At 36.9% G+C, this 19,422-nt stretch overlaps 1 protein-coding gene across 9 annotated transcripts in view; it reads right to left on the reverse strand.

The window, feature by feature from the left end:
• MORC1 (MORC family CW-type zinc finger 1) overlaps positions 1-19,422 on the reverse strand; it is a 169,201-nt gene that overhangs the window by 96,527 nt on the left and 53,252 nt on the right. For all 9 annotated transcript variants that reach the window (XM_054481556.1, XM_054481553.1, XM_054481554.1 and 6 more), the window contains 6 exons: positions 17,962-18,087; positions 11,468-11,547; positions 10,302-10,372; positions 8,153-8,217; positions 5,701-5,844; positions 3,083-3,237 (listed from right to left, as the gene is read on the reverse strand). In XM_054481556.1, coding sequence (XP_054337531.1) covers positions 3,083-3,237; positions 5,701-5,844; positions 8,153-8,217; positions 10,302-10,372; positions 11,468-11,547; positions 17,962-18,087 — 641 coding nt within the window. The remainder of the gene's footprint in view (positions 1-3,082; positions 3,238-5,700; positions 5,845-8,152; positions 8,218-10,301; positions 10,373-11,467; positions 11,548-17,961; positions 18,088-19,422) is intronic.

Below are 19,422 nucleotides of genomic sequence, written 5' to 3' on the forward strand. Positions count from 1 at the left end.
ATTATGGAATTGTGAAAACAATATGTCATCAAACAATAATAAAAATACAAATACATTTATTTCAAACCCTATTATATCTGTTGAAAAGGTTAAGAAACAGGTAGATAAAACAATTAGGTAGAAGGTGAGAAACAATTCGATAAGGACAGGGAATTAGGTAAGGAGTGAGGGCTAGCAAATGATACCCTGTACTTGGGAGTACAACTGTTGGGAGGGTACCCACACACCAAGCAAAGGGGCTTCGAGAGTGCTCCACCCACAAAGAAGACTGAGTATGACTCTCCTAACTGTGACCTAGATGGAAATAATTTTTATGACCTTTAAATCTAATGCCTACCTCTTTCTGAAGACTTAATTCCTTATTCTAAGGATGAAGACAAGGAAGGGATTACAGCGAAGACAAAAGGAGTATGGGGAGGTTCATGATTTTCAAATGCTTAATGTTTTCCTTTTGTATCATGTCATACTGGCAGTTAAAGACCAGAGAGTAGATGTTTGACTTAAACTTCACTATGTTTATGTTGATATTTACACCTTACATGCTTTCTACAGCTTTAAGCAAACCCTGCCAAACAATGTAATGATTCTCATGTTTAGCATAACTTCATACATGTCTCTGAAAAAAAAATACATGTGAAAAAAGATACGCCTATCCCAGGAAAAATTACATAGGTATACTCTTCAGAGCAGTGCTTCTCAAATTTGATTGTGAATATAAATCACCTGGAGATCTTGTAAAAATGTAGATTTTAATTCAGTGGGTCTCAGGTGGGGCCTGGGATTCTGCATTTCTAACAAGTTCCAGGTGATGTTGATAATACTAGTGCACAGAACACACTCTGAGTATGTTTTAGACCATGACATGAAAACTCAGCTTCAGCAGGAAATCTGTCCCCTCAACTTCATTCCCCCTTTCATAATTTCCCACTGAGTTCCTATGCTTTTCTCTGTTTTGCTGGTGAGAAAGTTTTAGGTACGGCAGGATGGATACAAATGAAAAGAAAATATTCTAAAATTGCAACTTCAAGTGAAGATTTTAAGTTGACTCAAGGGTAGAGACATATTTTTAATGTACATGAATTACACATACTTCATCCAAATCATTGAATACATGATATCCTATTTCCTGACATAAATGGAGCCCTATGTCCGCCTAACTTAAAAGTAAGTTTATTTACAGACAGCCTATAGAATGGGAGAAAATATTCACAAACTATTCCTCTGACAAAGGTCTAATACCCAGAATCTATAAGGAACTTAAAGAAATCAACAAGCAAAAGATAACCCCATTAAAAAGTGAGCAAAGATCACGAACAGATACTTCTCAGAAGAAGACATACATGCAGCCAACAAACATGAAAAAAACGGTCCACATCACAAATCACCAGAGAAATGCAAATCAAAACCACAATGAAATACCATTTCACACCAGTCAGAATGGCTTTTGTTATAAAGTAAAAAAAAAAAAAAAAAATGTTGGTCAGGCTGTGGAGGGAAAGGGACACTTACACAATGTTGGTGGGAATGTAAATTCGTCTAGTCACTATGGAAACCAGTCTGGAGATTTCTTTAAAAACTAAGATTTCAACTACCATTCAACCCAGCAATCCTGTTACTGGGTATATACTCAAAGGAAACTCAGTCGTTCTACCGAAAGGACACATGCACCCACATGTATGTTCATTATAGTGTTATTTCCAATAGCAAAGACACGGAATCAACCCAGGTGTCCATCAACAGTGGACTGGATAAAGAAAATGTGGCACACATATGCCATGGAATACTACATAGCCATAAAAAAGAATGAAACTGTCCTTTGCAGCAACATGGATGCAGCTAGAGGCCATTATCTTAAGCAAACTAATGCAGAAAAAGAAAACCAAATACCACATATTCTCACTTATAAGTGGGAGCTAAACACTGGGTAAACATGAACATAAAGATGGAAACAATAGACACTGAGGAATATAAAAGAGGAGAGGAAGGGAGACAAGGGCTGAAAAACTACCTGTTGGGTACTATGCTCAATACCAGGGTGACAAGTTTAGTCATATCCCAAACCTCAGCATCACAAAATATACCTCTGTAACAACCTTGCACAAGTACACCTTGATTCTAAAATATAGTTGAAAAACAAAAAGAAGTTTAATTAATACACAGCACATCAATTCATTGTTCAGGTGTCTCTGGGGAGTGAGGTGATCTAAATAAATCACATTTTTCAGATAACTAAAGTTTATCTTTTTAAGTTTCCAGATGTCTTTATTTTAGAAATTTTTAATTGAAATCTTTCTGGAATTAACATACTCAAGAATTTTTAACTATGCAAAACAAAGTTTAACATATCTGCCCAGGTGTGGTGGCTCAGGCCTGTAATCCCAAAACTTTGGGAGGCTGAGGAGGGTGGATCACGAAGTCAGGAGTTCAAGACCAGCCTGGCCAAGATGGTAAAACTCTGTCTCTACTAAAAATACAAAAATTAGCCGGGCGTGGAGGCAGGTGCCTGTAATCCCAGCCACTCGGGAGGCTGAGGCAGAGAATTGCTTGAACCAGGGAGGTAGAGGTTGCAGTGAGCCGAGATTGCATCACTGTACTCCAGCCTGAGCAACAGAACAAGACTCCATCTCAAAAAAAAAAAAAAAGTTTAACATATCTACAATTACTCAGGGTCAGTAGTTTTTACTCCATGGTATGACATAACAACATTATAAGAGCTACTAAGGTCTGCATGGGACTATGTGCTCTCACACAGTGGAGTCCAGTGCAGCAGGGTTTCTCAGTCTATTTGGAGCAATCTTCCGCTTCCTTCCTCCATGATCAGCTGCCACCTCACTCTGTTCTCTGATTGCCATTCCCTTGCAATTTCTAATCTGCTGCTTTGTTTTTCACGATAGTCTGGGAAAGATTCTGAAATGGGCTCCCTTCTCACTCCTCCCTTCTCACTCCTGTTTTTAAAGCAGGAGCTCCCTTTCAGAGTTTTCAGTTGCTGGTAATCTGAATTCCGATAATCATGTCAGCTTAAAGAAATCACAGAAAGTAATCCCTCTGTAAGTATCTCCTACTATGACTATTGAATACTCACTGATGCCGGTGTCCTTACAGTACTGGACCAAGTACTGTCCCATGACTTTTAGTAGATGATTATACTCCTGGACATTGAGAAATTCCTGTTTATTATGGGACGGTTCCATGACCTCCAAGGGTATATTAACAATTCCAACCACGCCTGCACCAAGTCTGAGAAAATATATGCATATTTAAATTTTGAAAATTTGGCTAAAGAAAAAAATCAAATATATTCTGGTCATTTGAAATCATTTTTTTTTTCAAAAATAAATTCATTCTGTTGATCTGGACCATGTCAAAGTTTAACAAGTTAGCTAATTATGTTATCATAAGTCTGTGGTGATCCCAACATGTTTGGTCCCATAATAAAAAAAATCACTTTAGCACAATGTTACTGAGTTAATATGACTCGTTTTACAAACCTATCGCCTTACATGGAGAGTGAGGGTGGGTGGGAAGGCAAGGCCTTTTGACATTAAAAATCATGGTGCCTTACTGCAATAAAGTGGCATACTCTTCTAAATGACAGTGGCCAGAGAACCCCTTTCTTTCTCTGCATTTCATCTATCAGATTGGATTTCTCCTCTTCATTGCAGAGGTCCTTGGGGTGCTCAGTGAATTCTACGAAGGAATCACAGAGTTGGCTTATCCATGAGGATCTCACTGTAAATCTGGTTGGTGACATAACCTGCTTTGGCAAAGAGCATACAATTGTCTTAAGCCTTTAGGGCTCCCCACTGCCTTTTGCACGGCACATGTATCAAAGCCTCACAATTTGGGGTCCCTGCCTATCGTGTTTTGTTACCACTTCACTCTTCCACTTTGCTTTCCTTTCACTATTCATTCTCTAAGTCTAAATTTGGGCTTCATTCTTCTAGAAGGCCTAAATTGACTTCTCCCGTTTGCTTTACTGCCCCTCCTAAATGCTCTTTTTGCACTGGATGCTCACCTCTAACATAACATTCATTCATTCATTCAAGCTCAGCACCCAGCCCTGTTCCAGGGACTAAGAATATGGTGAGAACCAGAAATACAGGTTCCCCCTGGCTTTGAAGTTTCTCTTTTATAGAAGGGTGGCAGGCATGAAGCTAATAAACAGATAAATATACAAGATCATTTCAGATGGTGATAAGTGGGGTGAGGAACATAATGCAGGTGCTGTGATATGTGAAGAGTGACAGGTGGTGGGGAAGGGAATGGACCAGTTTTAATTAGACAGTCAAGGAAGACCTTCCTGTGGAGAATACTTCAGGCTCATGGCTGAATGGCATGTTAGGGCCAGCAGTAAGAAAATCTGAGAACAGAAGATTCAAGGCCGAGGAAATGGCATGTCCCAAGGTCTCAATGCAGAAGTGAGCTTAGGAGGTCTGAGAAACAGGAAATGCAGAGAGGGTAGGGTATTAGTAGGGGGTGAGGACCCACAGCCAATCAGAGGCCAGATAACTGGAAGCCCATGGCAAGCAGTTCTATTCTGAGTGCACTGGGATTTAAGCAAGAAATCCAGCTAATCTAGGTTTTATTTATTTATTTATTTTTTGAGACAGAGTCTTGCTCTGTCACCCAGGCTGGAGTGCAGTGGCACAATCTCGGCTCACTGCAAGCTCTGCCTCCCGGGTTCATGCCATTCTCCTGCCTCAGCCTCCCGAGTAGCTGAGACCACAGGTGCCTGCCACCACACCTGGCTAATTTTCTGTATTTCTAGTAGAGATGCGGTTTCACCGTGCTAGCCAGGATGGTCTTGATCTCCTGACCTCATGATCTGCCCACCTCGGCCTCCCAAAGTGCTGGGATTACAGGCATGAGCCACCGTGCCCAGTCATAATCTAGGTTTTATAAGATCATTCTTGTTATTTTCATACAATATAAAAAATATGCATTTATATGCTTGTCCTTTTCACTGGACTATACATTCCTTAGCAAAAGGAGCATTTATCAGCAGAGCTTAGTATAGTGCCTGGCATACAATGCTGCACTATAGGTGCTTGTTAAATAAACAATGAATGAATTACTAATTCCTTGAGAGTGAGGAAGCAAGATAGTAAATGCTCCCTGACCCATTCTGTTGGTCAGGATTACCTTGTCTGACCCTGTCCTTTTCTGTGTGTCTCTTCAGGACTCTACATCATTGATGAAAGCAGCTTGAGAAGTTTCAGACCATTGGGAAAGCACAAGAATGTATTACCCTAAAATCCAAATAGGCTAGAGAGTTTCAATAACATATGATCATGAAGCTAACTGGCATGAACTCACACATGTAGGGTTGCTTTACAAGACTATGGATTTTTCTTTTCCTTCTCTTCTAAAATGTATTTAATATGCTTGTATTATTTTTAAATTGGTAAAGCATTAAAAATTTACGCCAAAGAGGTGGCACAAGGAATGGCCCCACATCAAGTTGTTCAATAAATGCATTCAAAAAAATTTCCCAAAGTGTGCTTTTTCCTTAGAGCATGCATGCAGATTCACTGATACTATAAATGAGGCAGATTAATGCCTGCACTTCGACAGGAAGGGTGAACAGAGACTATGACACTTGCTCCCATTGTGATTAGTCACTCATCTCACTTCACAGACAGAATCTTACTGTAACATCCCTTTCTCTGCTTATATCTCTGAAAGCAAAAACATACTTACAAGGACTTCAGTTTCAACTGTGAGCCCACTTTTTCATGCATTTTGATCAAACGGTTATTACTGTAAATGAACATTCCAGCTTGGCTTCGGTTTTCTACGTTCACTCCATAGAACAGGGAGAGCGTTCTTGCTTTCTTTAATTCTCTAGAGTTATATTTAGAAAGTTTAAAAAGTTGTTTATTAAATAAACATACACAGTTTAGGAAACTGCTAATAATTAAACTAGAAGGTTAACGTCAAAGGCATATATCCAAATATTTTGTAAAACTTGGTAGGCACACTCAGTTGTCTCCGTATAGCCAAGTATTCTGCATAAACGTGATGCCAGTAACTATGCCAGTCAAACAAAAGCATTTACTGATTCAAAAACACGTCTGCCAATTTAAATTTACAAGAACTAGAAAATGCTAACAGAGTTCTGAAATATTAACTGGTTGTATAGGTACATTGCAGCATTTTTTACAAAATGATGACTTGGCTATTTTAAATTTTAGGTATTTCTAACAGTAGATGTGATTTCTAAATTTCAGCATGTTCTCAAGTCTCCAGATATCCTACATAGATTGGAATGTGCCAAAAGATATTCTCTGGCTTCCTCTCTAACCTTTTCCAAAATACAAGGTAAATAAGTTATTATAATAAAGCAAGTTTACAAGGGCAACAGAGATGAGCGCCTGTTTTTCTGACTGACCTTCTATATTATGTTTTGTGTGAGTTTTCTAGTAAAAGTGTAAAATAGAAATTGAGAAATACCAAAATGTGATAAAAACAGCTATGGTAAGGAGTTATGATATAAACACCTGTAATATCAGAGGCTGCTGGAAGCTATGAAAATGCCTGGATGTGAGAGGCACACCTGGTTTCAAGTACAAGCCTGTCTTTGTAATAACCATGTGACCATGGATGGTGCCTCTTAAACTTTCTGTCTCATTTGAAAAATGGGAGTAATAGCTACCTAGCCACTTGTGATGTCAAAAGAACTAAAAGAAATAATGTTAAATATAAGCCTGGAACAGATTAGGTACATAACAATCATTATTTTCTTTACCCAATCAAGAATGACACCAAAAATAATTCTCCTGCACTTACCCTGTAGCTCCCCTCTCTCCACAAACTTAGCCTTTTGTTTTCAGGCTTATGACCATGTGCTGTTACAATTGACATAATATACTTATTGGACTAATTAAATGCATCTACCATTAAAGAACAATGATAAAGTTCTATCAGTCCTTCCATCTGGATATGATATATATATAGAACATAAGACATGAGTTAATATACTACATATTTATTAAACACATGTATATCTAAGGTTAAACATATAGGAATCAAACTTTTTCTCAAAAATCACTACTCAGTAATGAGATCCCAAATATTCAACAAAAGTACTGACTGTATAAGGGATACCTAAATAGGGTATTACAGGATACGACATAGTCACTCTACAATATTAAAGGATATACTGATATTCTTCGATAAAAAAACACAGCATTTTGCCATTAAAAGAAGTTCATGGCAACTGGCATTATTATTAATAAAGTGTTGATTGGTCACTTTTCAAACATTTCACCGTATGAACCATCTCATATGGTGAACTTGTTTCAAGAAGGTTTTTATTTCTAAAGACCTTGGAAAGGGCTTCGTTTTTAAATTACAATTTCTATGACATTTATTTACATTTTTCTAGTAAATGCATAAGTAACATTTCACATTTATTTATTTTGATAAATGCAAAATTGACATTTAAAATTTAAGTTTTGAGGAAAGTTATGGTTGAATGTCAGTGCATGGTTCACGAAAAATAATGTTAAGAACTAATCATATTTCCCTTAAAAATAGTTTCACAAAGGTATCACAGCTTTCAAAGTCTGATCTTATGTGGGCAGCAGTGATTATTTTCAGTTTAACTTCTTTAGCATTTGAGTTGGAGAGCAAGTTCATCTTACAAATGTAAATATTTGGTTTTGTTAACATATCCTTCCTATTTTCATTTTTAGCGATATATAAGCAATACATTCATGTGAAACATTATTTCCTATCTTAAATTTTAAGCTACTAGACAAAGGGAAGAAACTGGAACCAACTCTCTAGTATTTAAATGGCAAATGACACAGAAGGAAAGTGAGTTATCAGCTGTTCCTCCGGGCAGTTCACTTCCTCATCCAGACATGTTCATCTAGCCCAATTAAATGCTGAACTAATTTTTCACTTTTTTTTGGAAGTTTTGGCATTATGTAGACACACATGTGTACGTGCAAATATATACTTTACCAATGTTTTACATTGCTTATCTTGGTTGTGGGAACTTGACTATATTAGGTTTCAGATTATAAGATGTCACAAGCTGAAAAAAAAATTGTCACAATAACCACTAAATCTACCTACTTAGAAACCAGAATTTGTTTTAACATAGTACAGAGGATTCCTGCAAACAGAAAACCTTGTGTCTTACCTTTGTTTCTCTTTAAGATTCTTTTGCTTTGCTTCTACATCTTCCAAAGCTCTCTGTAATACATCCTGGAGAAGTGCATTGGTTGGGAGAGAACATAATGCCACTGAATTAACAAAAAGCAAGTTGATTTTATCCTATTATCCAAATGTTTCAAGGCTAACAATAGCTCACATTACCCAGTGCAATTCTACCATTGTAGATTCTCAATACTTGATAAATTATTCAGTTCCAATACCTTAGAAGATAAACCAAATCCTAACCCACTATTCTCTTTTGTACATACCCAGATATCCTCTCTGCCTTTTAGAGAAAGAAACTTTATTCTCTATAATGACACAAAGGCTTTGACAAAAACTACATGAAAACTTGGGTGAGTTATTTAGTGGACCCAGGCTCTGACTTTTGTTTGTGAGAACAATAAATGCTCAATTATGTGACCACTAAGTGTTTTTGCAGGAAAAAAAAAAAAGATAATTGAGAAATTTTGTTAGTAGCCAACAGAAAATATCTCCTTCATATTGAATTCTGGATACCTCTAATATTTCTCAAACTTTCCCTTTATAGGATACCCCATGCCCAGTTATCTTATTAAACTTTTGATTTGATATACCAACTCATTCACTACTCTAAATCTGGTATGCTCCCTCTAACCAAGCAGAAGAGGAATAATTCATTATTGTTGTTCTCAGGCATAAGAATAGCCTCTTACCATGCTTCATTCACCTGAGGTGAAAGGTGGGTATCTCTTTTGATGTATGGTATACCACCGAATGAATACTATTTTCACTGAATTTCAAGTAAAAGAAAGTGGAAAATGGTTGGCAAGTATTCTATTTAAAATTCATCTTCCCAGAAGAATTTAAGACGTCAAAAGTTCAGGTCATTCTGCTTTGCTCTCTTCTCTGCCTTAAAGAAACCAGAGTGCATCAGAGCAACAGGACAAATGGGTCAAGGACTTCCCCACCCTGCCTGGCAGTGCCCCCACAGCACAGAACAGAGGCAGGGAGAAGAAACAGCAGAAGGCAAAAAGGAAACAAGGTCCTGACCCATTAGTCTTTCTCTGGACTCTCAAACATACAAAGCAAAGGGAAATGATTTCTTAAAAACAAAATTTTAAAAAGCTTAAACTATTAAAAATCAATGATCAATAACAATAAGATAGGTTTACCTTTAATTTAAAAAAAAATGAAAAGAAAAAACTAAGAGAATTTGGGGCAAGCCTTGGACAGAATTAACTTTGGGGCATTACCACGAGCTACTCTTCAATGTCATCCCTTACTCAGGACCTTAGATATGAAAAGTCTTTATCAGACACAGCCTTGGTCCTGGAAAGTCAAATGGCAAAATCACTGAAAGGATTCATATATTCAGTGTGTAGAAGAGGATGAAGAGAAGGTGAAGTAAGGCATTTTACCTCCATATTCCTACTTATCCCTTTGTATGTAAGCAAATAAATATGTTGCTTAATCATTCACCATCGTTCAAAGCTTCATACCATATTTTTGGTAAAAGTTAGCAAACTTACATGTCTTGTAGCAATATTCTTTTTCTCTTAGTTGCAATGCATTATAATTAATAATAGTTCTTTTTAACTTATCTTACTCATGGGCATATTGTAAGAATTACAAAGAATGTTTATGAACTGTGTGGAGCAACTCATAATAAAAGCTTTGTAAGCTGGATGCATTGTTATTAATATTCATAATTACAGTATATAATTCCTAGCACTAGAAAGAAGGATTGCTTGTTAGACCTTTCCTTGCTTTCCCCATTTATTTAGGTCCACAGGGAGCTCTAATTTGAATAGATATTTTCAAGGAGACTCGATAGGCTAGTTTTTTCTTCTGCTGGCTTTTCATTATTTTTTCCCTTTCTCCTGTTACTTTCCTTTCCATTTTAACCAAATGGGTTGTGATGCTCTTCCCCACCATTTCAAATTCAAGGCCTCAGCCTTGCCCCCACTTGCTGAGTTTCCTCTCCTTTCTCTGAACTCATCTATTCTGTTTACCTGAATTAAAATCAACTTAATCTTCTGAGCTTATCTGTGCTTACAAGTTTAGGAAGTAGATGATAAGAGACAATTATGCACAGGAAAAAGCAAATGACACAATTTGCCATTTAATAAGACTACTCTCTTTACATGTCGTACCTTGGCAGAAGATAAAGAGGTTCTGTCACACTGGTTTACTTTGATTTGTGCTTCGTTCAATATGGATTCAGCTGGAAGTGGAAGCCAAATAGTTATAACACAGCAAAATTATTTCAAGCAATTTTAAGTGAGTATTTTCTATACATGTAGCATGACCAGTGAAAATGGCATACAGACCATGATCTCAGAAAACCCTATGTTCCTCTTATAACTTTTACACATGTTAAATTTTCCTTCTATTGGGGTTTCGTTTAGGTATGACAATTTATAGGACATAAATATACAAATATAAATTTAAAAGTCATAAATGAGTTTTTAGCTGACAGAAAATGCTTTAAAATCCACAAAATATGGATATAGAGCTACTACTCACTCCCAGATACTGGGGAAGAGAGCTTTGCTCCTGCAGTAGGAGGAGTGAATATGTAAAACATCCTTCTTTTTTTTTTTTTGAGACGGAGTCTCGCTCTATAGCCCAGGCTGGAGTGCAGTGGCGCGATCTCGGCTCACTGCAAACTCCACCTCCCAGGTTCACGCCATTCTCCTGCCTCAGCCTCCTGAGTAGCTGGGACTACAGGCGCCCGCCACCACGCCCGGCTAATTTTTTGTATTTTTAGTAGAGACAGGGTTTTACCGTGTTAGCCAGGATGGTATCGATCTCCTGACCTCGTGATCTGCCCGCCTTGAGAACATCCTTCTTAAAGCGGATGTAGTGCAGGGATCTAAAATGACCTAACACAGTGCTATGACAAGCAGGGTTTCTTAGTTTATTTGTATTTTTTTAAATAGAGATACAGTCTCACTATGTTGCCCAGGTTGGTCTTGAACTCTTAGCCTGAAGTAATTCTCCCACCTTGTCCTCCCAAAGTGCTTGAATTATAGGTGTGAGCCACCATGCCCAGACAGACAAACAAGGTTTCTAACAAATATCAATCTAGTTTGAAGTGTGTTCAGGATCATACTTAAAATAATAAATAATATCATGAGTAAACAAACTCAGAGATGGAAAGAACGTGTTTTGAAGTTCCATAGAGACAGAAACTACATTTAATTAATTGTAGTAGCTCCTACAATGCCTAGAGCAATGTATGTCTCAGAATAAGTGCACAATTAACATTTGCTGAATGACTGAACAACAGTGATGTAGGCTACAGGTAATCGCATACCAATCTTTACTGCTTCTTCTGCCTTTTTAACTTCATTTTTAAATGCTCCTTTAAAAGAAGATGTGACATAAAGATACTTTCTGGAAAGAAAGAAAAAAGAACATAATCAAGTCAGATTATCATTTTAAAATACATAAGACAATATTCTTTAGTAAGACTATATGCTCCAGAGATACATAATTATTAAGAAAGATTCATCAAGTGAGTTGCATCCAGCTGGTAAATTAGCAAACTTTATACCTAAGTGAATTTCCTTGCCTTTCATTACTTAGAAATGTTGCTTTTGTAAGGAAACTTCATGAGAGCGATAAGAAAATCTGCCCACACAAATGTTCACTTAGACATCTAAAATAGGATAATTTTCTTTAAAAAATTTTATGAAGTTGTTCCCTTATCAAAGTTTCTGGTTAATATGCATAGCCCTCTTACTCAGATTATCATCGACACTGGATAAACTACTTCTCCTAGTCCCAAAACAATTATCTCTAACTGCAATGCTCAGAAACACACATTCATGTATCATTTTAAATTACTAAAAGTACATTTTCTACTTTACTGATTGAAAAACCTGTTTTCAAGGTCCATTGTTTTAGTGATGGCAAAAGATGCTCTAGAACAATAAAGGAAAAAATATATACGTACATATATATATCCATAAACTCAAAGAGAACAAAGCATAGATGAGAAAAGCTCTACAGAACCTGAGGTTCTCTGAATACAGTTGAAAGTATGTGCACCTGTTATAGAAAATTCCTGGAACCGGGCTTTTAAACATTGGTTTAAATCATCATAGAGAGAAAAATTCTAGAATAATATTTGGTTTGAGAATGCTCAAAGCTCTGTAAACCCTAAATGTACATCAATAAGAAAACAGTTAAATAAATCATAGTGCTATGCAATATATTTAACAATGACAAAGTCTCCAAGATATAACTGTAAGAGAAAATAACAAGTTGTACATAATTTTATGTTTAAAAAAACCTGTGTGTGCATGCATGCGTGTGTACATATATATAATGTGTAGAAAACAATCTGGAAAGGTATTTATTAAACTTCTAACAGAGATTCTCCTTTGGGGAACATTATAAATTGCTATAGCACAGAATAAATCACAACTGGTAAAAGGGGCTTTTGGTTATTTGATTTTTCCCCCATATCTAATTCTGTATTGTATAAATTTTTATTAATTTTACTATTTTTATGAGGAAAATAGAACCCTTCTCCATCAAGAGAAATAAAAATATGAAGAAACACTAAGTACCTTTCAAGGCTTTGTGCTGCAGAAGTATAGAGCATGACTTAATACAGCATTTTGGGTGACTGGTTTGATCAGAACTGGCAGAAATTTAAACTTTCATTGACTTTAATTTTCACACTTAAAACACTTGTTCAAAATACTCTGGCCAAAATCAAATATAGTATTTTAAAATTTAAGTTAAAAAAAAACAGACTTCAAGTAAACTACGGTTCTGAACTTTTATTAACACAGAAAAAATTAGCCCCCGGTTGTAAATCATAACTACATTGGAGTATTCAATCATAATTATTTCTTTTAAGTTATAAGAGTTTACCTGGTTTAGTTATATTGTAAAAATAATTCTAATCCTTAATTATTCTTTACAACATGTAATTAGGCAGGATCAATAATTTTCTGGTTCGTATAATATTGATAGGTAGAGATGTGGACGTCGAATAGACCTCCCAAATTTAGTGTGTCCACTACGATATGAAGAGAACTCCATCCACCATTCCTCCTAACCTCTACACTTGCACCTCCCCTATCATTCTGAAGATTTTGTTCAGGATAAAAACTCAGAACGCCTTCTGGACTCCTCATTTTCTCTCCACCCCATATCCAATCCACTGGCAAGTCTTGCTGGCTTTACCTTCACAACATATCTGTAATCCAGACACTTTTCATCCCTTCCACTATTACTACCTGAGTTCAAGCTCATTTCTCTCCTAGAATACAGTAATAGTATCTATCCTACCTCAACTTCCCTCCTTTCTTCTTGTCCCATAAAATCAATTCTCCACTCAACAGCTAGAATAATCTTTTAAAAACATAGGTCAAGTAATGCCACTCCTCTGCTCAAGTCATTCCATTCTCAATACAGCCGCCTCTTCTTGTCATGTTGCTTCAGGCCTTACCTGATCTGCCCAATCTACTTCGATCTGTTTTCTGTGTTCTAGCTAGACTAGCCTTTGATTCCTGTCTTTGCACTTACTGTCCCCCCCCCCTTCTAGAACCATCTTCCTACAAAATTATTGCATAACTCACTGTGCTACCCACCATCCAAGATATCTTCTGTGTTTTTTTTCCTCCTGGTATTAATGCCTATGTGTGGTGCCCCCACACCCCAACACTAAATCTAGGCTGACCTGTGGCATGGCAAAAGTGATGGTCTGTCACTTTTAAAGATGGGTTCTAAAAAGTTGCAAGTTCTACTTTGTTCTCTTGAATTGCTCACTCTGATAGAAGTCAGCCATTATGTCATGAAAATACTCAGGTGGACCTATGCAATGGCCTTTGTTAAGAGGAACTAACTTGCCCCAAAAGACACACACACTCATATGTTTATTGACACGTTATTCACAATCGCAAAGACACGGAATTGGTCTAGGTGCCCATCAATGGTGGATCGGATTTTTTAAAAAGTGGTACATATACACTATAGAATACTACACAGCCATAAAAAAGAATAAAATCATGTCCTTTGCAGTGACATAATGCAGTGGAGACCATAATCTTAAGTAAATTAACACAGAAACAGAAAAACAAGTACCTCATAGTCCCATTTGTAAGTGGGAGCTAAACATTGAGCACACATGGACATAAACATGAGAACAATAGACACCAGGGAATACAAGACGGGGGAGAGGGAGGCAGGGATGGGGGCATGGGTAGAAATGATCCCTATTGGGTACCATGCTCACTAGCTGGGTGACAGGATCCATACCCCAAACCTCAGCATCACACAATATACCCATGTAATAAACCTGCACATGTACCTCCTGTATCTAAAAGTTGAAATTTAAAAAAAAGAATTACCTGATATTTTATCATCCATTTTAATTTACATGTTGTTTTTCCTCCCCCACTAGAATGTAAGCTCCATGAGGGCAGGAATTTTCTCTTTTTTTCTTTTTTTATTTTTTCTGAGACAGAGTTTCACTTAGTCGCCCAGGCTAGAGTACAGTGGCATGATCTCAGTTCACTGCAACCTCCACCTCCTGGGTTCAAGTGATTCTCCTGCCTCAGCCTCTGGAGTAGCTGGGATTACAGGTGCATGCCACCATGGCTGGCTATGTTTTTGTATTTTTAGTAGAGATGGGGTTTCACCTTCTTGGCCAGGCTGGTCTCGAACTCCTGACCTCAGGTGATCTGCCTGCCTCGGCCTCCCAAAGTGCTGGGATACAGGCATGAGCCACTGCACCCAGCCCAGGAATTTTCTCTTTTTGCTTTTGCCAAATGTCCAATGCCTACAAGAGAGCCTTGCACATAGTGGTCATTCCATCCACTTGCTCTTTCACATTTGTATAATAACAACTACTATTGGTTTACAAACTTTTCAGAAACCTCACTGTTTTTATGTTTAACATAAAACACTGTTTTATTTTAGCCCTCATAATAACCTCAGTAGCAGAGGAATTCCCAGTTCACAGTGGAGAAGAGTAAGACTCAAGTAATTGCCAAAGATCCACAACTAGTAAATGACAAAACCTAAATTCAAATCTAGATTTGGCTAATCCACATTTCACTTCCAATTTCATACTGTAATAAAAGATTAAATAATTCAGCATTGCAAAAATTCAAAAATGGACACATAACATGCATGGTGTACAAAAGAATCACTGTTCAAAAATTACTAGTCTGATGGGTGGGTGGGGTGTTAGCATATGGAAAGCATCCCTAAATAATGAATTCTGCTTCAGAAGCATAGTGTTGCAGAGTATTCAACAAGAGAACATAGCGTTAATGTCCCTGAATAACTTAACAAGGACCATGCAGTTCCTATGAATGCAGGGTAACACCCATCCCAACTCATTTGGGCTCCTTTCAGCATTATGGGTCTATGGTTAAGCAATGTTAATGAAGAATGTTTGTTGCCTAAAATCAAGTAACACAACTGTATAATAACTTGTCTTTATTATATAAACAATATTTTAAGACTCCAAGATTTATAGACTTACAAAATGTTTAAGAGACCTGAGAAATCACCTAGAAATTTTTTCCAAAGTAATAATTTATTCTATGATCTAGACTCCTCCAGAGACAAATTTGTACACATCTTGAGTGGGAGTCCCTTCCATTGCAATATACTCGAGTGGGAAGCAGCCATCACTTGATATAAGTAATTTAGGTAGATTACACTCAATTTACTAAAATTCCCTCACAAAATAGAGACAAATCCACATTTTCCACGGACTTAAAAACTATTTTTTACCCAAACTCACTGACAGAAATTTAATTTGAAAAGATCGGCTATATCGATTGATCTAGGAGACACTTGGCGCTTCCCAGAAGAATGAGACTGATGATAAGGAAACATTGCTTTGGTATTTATTAGGAAATGAATGGACTGATTTATAGGGAAAGTCTCAGGATTGGTATATTTTATTTTCAAAAGATGATGGGTAGTATAATTAGAGATCAAAAGTAAAGCTTTTGTGAAATCCATTGGTGCGTGGTCAGGGAGTACGATGCAGAGATCTATAATTTTTAGTATTAATACCTTTATGAGTGATAGCAAGGCCCTACTCAGGACAGCAACTGCAATTTCATGAAAATAAGACAAGACGACAAATGTAGACATATAATAAAGAGTTAATGTGGTATAGGAGAAGAAGCATTGAATTTGGATTGGTAAAGAATTTAGAGCCAGAAGGTTTGAGTTCTTTTCTAGTTTTAACATTTCCTTATCTCTAAAATGGTGATGATAACCTAACACACAGTGTTACTGCAGAAATCAAATGAAATAGTTCAGGCAAAAAGGCACATATATAGGCAGTGTACACAAATTAAATGTTTCTCCCAATAGATATCAAGGTCCTCAAAACAAGAATTAATCTTATCTTTTTTCTATTTTTCCATAAGTTATTGGGGTACAGGTGGTGTTTGGTTACATGAGGAAGTTCTTTAGTGGTAATTTGTGAGATCCTGGTGCATCCATCACTCAAACAGTATACACTGCACAATATGTTGTCTTTTATCCCTTGCCCCTCTCCCACTCTTCCCCCTCAAGTCCCCAAAGTCCATTGTATCATTCTTATGCCTTTGTGTCCTCATAGCTTAGCTCCCACGTATCAGTGAGAACATAAGATATTTGATTTTCCATTCCAGAGTTACTTCACTTACAATAATAGTCTCCAATCTCATCTAGGTCATTGCAAATGCTGTTAATTCATTCCTTTTTATTGCTGAGTAGTATTCCATTGTGTGTATATATATACCACAGTGTCTTTATCCACCTGTTGACTGATGGGCATTTGGGTTGGTTCCATGATTTTGCCATTGTGAATTGTGGTGCTATAAACATGCATGTGCAAGTATCTTTTTCAAATAACTTCTTTTCCTCTAATCTCAAACTCACAGAAAAATCTGATAAACGTTTGGTGTGTAAATGAAAGACTACCCAGAAACCACACCAAGAAAATGACCATTCTGATGGCATGCATGGTTGGAAAAAATGGATTTTATAATATGTAAATATAAACTTAAAGGCCGGGCCTGGTGGGTGGCCAGGGGCGGTGGCTCACGCCTGCAATCCCAGCACTTTGGGAGGCCAAGGCAGGTGGATCACTTGAGGTCAGTTTGAGACCAGCCTGGTCAACGTGGTGAAACCTCATCTCTACTAAAAATACAAAAATTAGCCAGGCGTGGTGGTGCACGCCTGTAATCCCAGCTACTGGGGAGGCTGAGACAGGAGAATCACATGAACCAGGGAGGCAGAATTTGCAGTGAACCAAGATTGCGTCACTGCACTCCAGCCTGGGTGACAAGACAGACTCTGTCTCAAAACAACAACAACAAAACCTTGAAAACATTTATGTTAATGTAAAAAAACACACAAAATATAAATCAACCAGATACATATTTATAAATATATTCGTTCTATATGTATAATATAAACATGTATATATATGGTTTAATAGTTCAAATGTATTGTGTAAACAGAAGATAGACGTGAACTGTGATCATTTAGTGGAACTAATCGCTGTCAAAGCACCTAAAATTCACTGAAGTAAAAAACAAATTTCTACTGGGGTGATGATCTAACTTAGCATGCTCACTGCAGTATGTTTCTATTACTGCCAAATATTTGTTCACATCCAATTACTCTTTAGCATACCTTCCCGGATGTGGTTTAAATTCTGTTTACAATGTAAAAATCTTACTATCAAAGTCAATGTCCTGACTTTGACAACTTTAGGGAGCATATCAATTTTATAAATAAAAACTCTGTGAAGATAACCGAAAAAAGATGAGTTACCTGGGTCTGTAGAGGCAATAGCAAAGATGTTTAGTTTTAACTCTCTTGGCTTGAATGAATATTCTCATCCATGGGTCAAAATACAGAACAGATGTGTAGGCTCTAAATGACCACCTCGCTGGGAAACTGAAATAGAAAATACAAAATGTCACAATACAGAGGACACAACAACTACATCTCTTTGAGAAGAAATAACATCAGACTATCAGGTTATTACTGTTACTACAAGAAGCTTCAGGAACTTTTCTTCTAAAACTAATGACACCACAAACACCAGCAAATCTCACAACACTCACTTCATTAAGGAGGCCTCTAAACACACGGCCCAACACAAATAACCTACACTTTGGTTAGAACTGAACTTTTGTTGGCAACCAACTTATTCTAAGTAGACTTATATCAGCAATCTAAAATATACTTTCCACTAAAGCTGTTGACCTAGGAGAACAAAGTCAAGTCAAATCAACAAAACAATCCCTCGTTCAAACATAACAAAAAGAATCTAGGCTCACATGAATAAAAAGCATTTCCATTAAGTCCTTATAAACAGAGAAATGCAGTAAAAATGTTTCATTTGCTTTTAAAATTATGAACAAGAAACATAAAACTTCATTCCATAAGTGCAATAAGTATTAAAATAAGTATTTATGGCCAGCTGAGGGGAAGCATCTGACCACACGATAATGAAAAAGGAGAAAAGAGAAAAATAAAGAATCGGAAGGCAATAAAACGGAAGCAAAACCAGAGTAAATAGCCTATGAAGAAAACTACCCTTGTAAAGCTGCATTTTGGGAAATCGCCATGTCATTGTATACTTATAACTCCAGGGAATTTCTATATTAAAGTCCGTTTATGAACTGTAAATCCTCTCCAATAAGATAGGAAATAAAGATCCACAACAAGCCCAGCCACACTGAAGAAGCGATGCTCTTTACTACTCGGTCACAGAAACGGCTACTCTACAAGGTCAAATGGAAAGCAGAGAGCAGTAAACCCATCATTTTTATACTTGTATCTCAGTCCAGAATAAGACAAAGATGATGGGAAAAAAAAATGTAAGGCCGTCTAAGGGGGAACTACTCAACAGGTTAACACTATTGCCAGTAACTCAGTAAGACAGGCAGAGCTCCAAGGAATTTCCAAACATGAAGATGAAGCCATAAGAAATTCAAGAATTGCCTGGTTGGTTTTAAGTTCCTTCAGGCAGGATCTGAAGCTCATTAAAAAGTCAGAAATTCATTTTAATTGTTCCAAAGGAAATTCTCTTAAATAAGTCTTGAGCAGAATTTTCCCAGTATAAATTACATATTAGTATCTAGTCCATCACTCTTATTCCCTAAATATTAATACTACTGTATTTTTTAATGTAACAAGATAGGCTGTCTGTATTCGGCTGTTGCACTACAAATACAATAATGTGGCTGCTTTTAGTATACCCAGAACTGCACAATTAAGTATGTC

The sequence above is a fragment of the Pongo pygmaeus genome, chromosome 2 (genome assembly GCF_028885625.2).
Source record: "Pongo pygmaeus isolate AG05252 chromosome 2, NHGRI_mPonPyg2-v2.0_pri, whole genome shotgun sequence".
In the NCBI taxonomy this organism is placed as follows: Eukaryota; Metazoa; Chordata; class Mammalia; order Primates; family Hominidae; genus Pongo; species Pongo pygmaeus.